General features: G+C 34.1%; 1 protein-coding gene across 1 annotated transcript; it reads left to right on the top strand.

Annotated features, from left to right (window-relative positions):
* Nucleotides 1-1,965: 1,965 nt before the first annotated feature.
* LOC131859432 (uncharacterized) lies at nt 1,966-2,370 on the top strand. The gene has a single exon (XM_059213169.1). The coding sequence runs from the start codon at nt 1,966-1,968 to the stop codon at nt 2,368-2,370; it is 405 nt and encodes a 134-aa protein (XP_059069152.1).
* The last annotated feature ends 3,865 nt before the right edge of the window (nt 2,371-6,235 follow it).

The following is a 6,235-nucleotide window of genomic DNA, read 5'->3' as shown; positions in this document are numbered from 1 at the left end:
AAGGGTGGACCTCTGCCACCTCAAAGGCCTCCATTCTTGAGACTTGAGAGATTGGTTGACCCTGCAAGGATGCCATTCTTGGATTTGGGGGAGGCCTATCCCTCTTCGCTGATTACGTAGAGGAGGAGGTGAGTTCCATTAAAGGGGAAGACCTCGAGGGACTCAGCCTCTCTGGTGGGATGAGAGAGCTAGATGATGGCATATTAGTCAGTCCGAGCTGCTCTTTTTAAGGGAGCACCTCACTGATTTCACCTTCTTCTAGGTCTCGATCCCAAAGAAATGAGTCAGCTATAGGTGGATTAATAGTTGGCAATGGAGGAAGAGGGGGGCAAGATATCTTAACATGGGAGCTGTGAGGACATAGGTCCATGGTGAGATGATTAGGGTTAATATTAAACTTATAGCCCTTGAAGGTAAAACCCCCTCCTTCCACAAATCTGAATGGGGCACCATTAGACTTGAGGACCAATTCGGGGAAAGGTTTCTCAGAGGGGATCTTAAATATGAATTTAGAAACTTGTCATAATATATATAATTTAAGATTTTAACATTTATTATTAGTACATTAGTAATTATTAACTGATTATAATTTAATATTAATATTAATATATATGATTGCAAAATGTTTAAAATAACTTAAATGAAATTGAATTAAATAATTAAAATATTTTATCTAGCTTCCTTCAGTTTAATTTTAGTTCAACTTATATTTAGTCCATTTAGCTTCCAATTTTCAAGTTTTCCTTATTAACCAATAAACTTATACATGAAAATTACATTTTTTTCTAATTAATTAATCAATTTATACTAAGTCCAATTAATTTGCAGTAAGCTAATTAAAATTCAAGAATTATTTAAGAATTAAAAAATTAAATTAAATAACTTGAATTAAATTAAATTAAATAACTTTTAAATAATTTAAATCAAATAACTAGAATTAAATTATTAAAATTAAAATATTTATATTTATAAAAAAAATCAATAGCACTAGATAAGATTTTTTTATATGAATTTAAAAACTTAATCAATTTATTTTTTAAAATATTTTTAATAAGATTGTCTTGAATATGAATTTAGAAACTTGTCCTAATATATAAAATTTAAGATTTTGACATTTATTATTAGTAAAGTAGTAATTATTAACTAATTATAATTTAATATTAGTATTTAATATATATATGATTGTATACTGTTTAAAATTAGTAAAATAAAATTTAATTAAATAATTTTAAAAAATGAATTAAATAAATAAAAATATTTTATTTATTTTCTTTTAGTTTAATTTTTAATTCAGCTTATAGTTAGTCTAATTAGCTTGCAATTTTATAAAAATTGTATGCTTTTATTATTAATCAATCAACTTATATGAAAATTGCAAGTTTTTCTTATTAACTAATAAATTTATACTAAATCCAACTAATTTGTAGTAATATAGATATTTATTTTATGAAAATTGCAAGTTTTTCTTATTATTATTATTATTATTATTATTATTATTATTATTATTATTATTATTATTATTATTATTAACTAGAATAGAAGTTGCATAATTTGCAAGTTTTGCTTATTTATAATCTAAGTTTTCCTTATTAATATTCTACTTAATTGGAAGATAAGTTGCATAATTTGTAATTTTTCCTTATTTACCAAACATTTTATACATAGTCTAGTTAGCTTGGAGTGATACAAGTATTTATCTTATGTAAATTGCAAGTTTTCTTTATTAATATTACTCTTAACTAGAAGGGAAGTTGCATAATTTTTAATTTTTCTTTATTTACAATATTTGTAATTAGAAGAGGAAGTCTTCCTTATACTTGCATTAGTTAAGACAATTGGTGAACAAGTTAGTGGCTATCCATTTGAACAATAATACTCTCCTTCATTGCATTTTCTAGAACCTCTCAGTGTTGTTCAAATAAAAATATAAATACAAATAAGATGTTATTATCTCATATTTTAAGAATGGACATATTGGATATTTTCTTAATCGTGGTGGCACTCCCTCTGGGCACCCAGTCCAACCACTATGCGAAAGCCAGCACTGCCCACATTGGGTTACACATGGCTAAAAGAGAAGGCTTTACTAAAGTCTGGTTGGAGTCTGACTCGCTAAACACTGTCAACTACCTGAGTGGATGCACGGATCCTAGCTGGACGATAGCTAACCTGATCAAGGATTGCCGAGATATAATTAATGATCTGGCAGATTTCAAAATCTTGCATGTATACCGAGAAGGAAACAAGGTGGCAGATCTACTGGTCAATCTGGTGGTGGGATATGTGGTAGCCAAATGGTGGAGCCGTAGGGATGCTTTCCCCAAAAACCTGTGTGAGCTGGCCTATGATGATTACTGCATTAATCAATGATCTTTCATCATGACTTGACTGATTTGATGGGGAAACGACTCTTTTTGGCTTTCCCTAACTGAAGATCTAGAAACTTTCCCAGTGACTGGATTTTCTATCTTATTGTGTGGGTTTATTTTGCTACTGTTTGGATACTTTTCTGGTGTGGCCCATTTCCTACGACTAGTCGGTGCCTTCTCTGGTGTGGCCCATTTTCTGCTATTCGGCGACCAGGAGCATAATAGGTGGGGACAAGAATAGGCAAGAGCCCTCTACTTGTGAGAAATGGAAGAAAAACAAAGATGTGTGGCAGGAAGTCATTGATGGGGGAATCATCCCCTACTTGGATCGACTTCATGGCCCTTCTCCTCTGCTCACAGAGGGTTTTGCCAATGGCTGGAAAAAAGGGAGTCTTAGGGCTTATGGCACTGATTATCAGATTGATGAAACCCTGGTGGCGACGGTCACTGGTCTGGCGACGACTAGTAGAAGATTCTATAGGCATAGGAAAATCGGGGAGGAGGACATGACGAGTTTCTTTGACAAAGACAAGGAGTGCTTTAGAGTTACCAAGATGGCTAATGGGGGATACAACAGAAAAGATCTTATGGCTCCCTGGGCTGACATGGCCAAGTTCATAATGAGGTTGTATAGACCTAAAAATGGTCTAAAGATAATTAATTGAATAAGCAATTATTTAATTAATCCTCCTTCCCAATTTAATTGAATTCATTAATAATTTGATTAAATTCTCCCACTCATCTACTTATTAATAAATCTAAGGACTTATTTAATAGGTTAATTTCAATAATCCCCTTTGATTAATTAATTTAAATTAATTAATTCTCTCCCATCAAATTCATTTCTTCTAAATCCCCTAATTAATTAAAACAAATCAATTTATGAGTTGTTGAAAATTAATTAGCCTTTTCCTATTATTTAAATTTTCAAATTCAAATTCCCCACATGCCTCATAACTTCTAACCACCTAGCCTAACCACCCCTAAACCTAACCCATTCCATCCAACCCTAGGTTTAATTAACCCCATCTTAGCTTGCACATCCTAACCTCCTTATCCTAACCTCCTATGGTATGGATACTCTCCCCTTGAGACACATGGCATTCTTGGGCCACATGTCTCCCCTCTTGGACACTTGCCCTCTCATGAGAAAGGCTCCTTGACACTTGTCACCATCGAGATGGCAAGTGTCCCCTTTTATCCAACCTCTTCTCCAACCACCTCCAATTTCACCCTTGATATCTTCAAATTCAATCTTGACCATTGATTCCTACCATCTCACCCCTGACCTTGGAAATCCTATAAATATCACTCATGCTGGAGTACAAATCATCCCATCTCATTTGCATCTTAGGAATTGTTACTATAGGCATAGTCTTCTTAGCATATCATATGAGTATTGTTATTATAGGCAATTGCATCTTAGATCTAGCTTAATTTGCTTATTTTCTAGCATAATTACTAAATCATGTAGCTTAATCATTCTCGTTTCTAGCTTAAATGCATCATTATCATTTCAAATCCTCCATCTAGGTGAAGTCAAGTCACTGGAATTTTCTTATCAAGATCTGAGATCAAATCCACACTCGCATCTATTAGGAGCCGATAGATCGCTTTGTCATGGTTTTATATTTATTTGTTTTAAATTTGCTAATCATGCTTGTAATGATCTATTGAGTGTTTGTGTTGCAGCTATAGGTATCACACTTCACATACACGACATTTTGGTGCCCACCGTGGGGCCCGAAATCTCATTTTTGGCCTCTCAAGCATCATCAAACCTTCATTTCTAGCCGGGTCTAAATTAGAATCTCGTACAAGCCCCTTTTCAACCTCGTACGAACTCCTTTCTGTACTTGGATGATAATCCTTTCTTACTCGTATGAGCTCCTAAATTATCGTATGAGCTCCATTTGGCACTTGTATGATCTCAGAAGGATACTCGTATGAATAGGTAAATAGTGTCATATGACATTCTGCTTCTATGTTTTCAAAAATAGATTACATTTTAGGGTTTCATGCTTTAATTTGATTATCACTAATGCTAACCATGGTCTGTTTGTGAGTTTTTCAGTAGCCTAACTAGTTTTTTACAAGACGATTGTTGGAGATTCTGCTTGTCAAAGATTCATAAAAAAAACATCATGACCACTAATGCATCTATTTTGCAGGTTGCCTAGGAGGACTCAACCAAACTTTATGTCTTATTTAAATTTTATAGGACACTTGTTTTTGCTAATCTCACCTTTCTTAGTTGATCAGAAAGCTAGACTCATCCTTTTCTTTCATTAGTGCATATCTTTAGCGGGCCTTCCCTCCCGAGGAGCTAATAACTCTTAGCCATTAAGGTCGATGAGAGGGTAACGACCTAAGTGGGAACGGCTAGCGCCAAGTAATCCAACCCACTATAAAATAAATATGATTTGATGAAAATCAAGTCAATGGAAGTGATCGGGAATAGCTCTCCTCCGTACCTTCAGGTATATCAAACCTTGGTTTTAAAGGCTAGGAGACCTCTTAATTGTGTTTATACCTCGATGCACCGAATGGATCCCTTACTAGTTCCAATTTAAAATTAGAAGTTACCCGATTCACCTCTGAATGGGGGATAATCTTTGTGCAAGAGAGATAGTAACTCTCCCAAGACACTTGTCATATCGTGCCCCCATTAGCATTTGGAGTCAGATAATACGGTCTTGAGAATCCATTGTGTGAGACTCAGCGATCGTATTCTGATTAGCTATTGGGTGTGTACCTAAGTTTGCAAGCAAAGCTTTTCTCTCTCAACCAACTTCCTTAGGTAGCATATTGTTCTTGATGCTCACTTAACATATCGCGTGTTTATTGTGTATTTGTCCCTAAAATGGAAAATCAAACATCTAAAACTGGAAAACAGAAGCAAAACATCAGACTTCATTGATCAAAAATCTATCCAAATAACATTTTTTTACCTCTATTCTATCTTGAGTCGTACGAGACGGTGTTTTGTCATATGAGCCTTCTTGTTTGTCGTATGGCTCAATAAGTTTTGTCGTATGAGGCCTCTGTTTTATCATTTTGCTCAGTGGGAATTGCCATACGAGCCTGTGCTTTGTCATATGAGATTCTTGATTTGTCGTATGGGCCTATATGAATTATCATTTCATGATGCATAATTTGTCGTACGAATTTATGTCTCTGTTGTTCCAGAACTATCTTCTTGCATGTCTTTTTCAAATCTGATATGTTTGCTTTGTCAATTTATAGTGAGCATAAACACCTGTTATTTGTCAGTCTATGCTTAAATTGTCTTTTTGGTTCACTTGGTCAAGTTATCATCTATCAAATCAGATTCTATAAATAGGCACCTCAATATTTTCAAGTAGTCACCCTCAACAAGTTCAAGATTTAAACATCTCAAAGTGCATCATCACCCTCTTTGGTAAACTGATCACTCAAACATAGTTTCTCATTAGGATCTATCATCCTCTATCACGAAACTGCAATGTTTGGTCAGGATAATCTTGTCCCATATCATAGGATATATCATTCCTATTGGACTTGGATTTCACCAAAATCATCATTGCACTCCAAAACCAAAGATCAAAAAACTTGCAAACTTTTAAACACTTGAATCCTCTTTTTGTGTCATATCACTCTATCATATCTACCTTGACAGTTGATCACTTATCAAAACAACTTTTAGACAATTGAATCCTAGCACAATATCCAACACATGTGTATGCTCATTTTAACTAGGGCTCAGAGACAAAAAATTGCAGAAACGGAAATAGAAACATTTGAAATAGCTGAAGATCATAGCAACATGAAATACCAAAACAAAAGACAAGAAGACATAACAAGCCAACATATCAGAGAAATCAAAC

This window comes from Cryptomeria japonica, chromosome 2 (genome assembly GCF_030272615.1).
Source record: "Cryptomeria japonica chromosome 2, Sugi_1.0, whole genome shotgun sequence".
Taxonomy (NCBI): domain Eukaryota; kingdom Viridiplantae; phylum Streptophyta; class Pinopsida; order Cupressales; family Cupressaceae; genus Cryptomeria; species Cryptomeria japonica.
The sequence above is the reverse complement of the archived record's forward strand: the minus strand, read 5'-3'. Positions and strand labels throughout refer to the sequence as shown.

What these genes read in the sequence shown, in the direction of transcription:
- LOC131859432 (XM_059213169.1), top strand. Translation starts at nt 1,966, where the DNA reads ATGGACATATTGGATATTTTCTTAATCGTGGTGGCACTCCCTCTGGGC.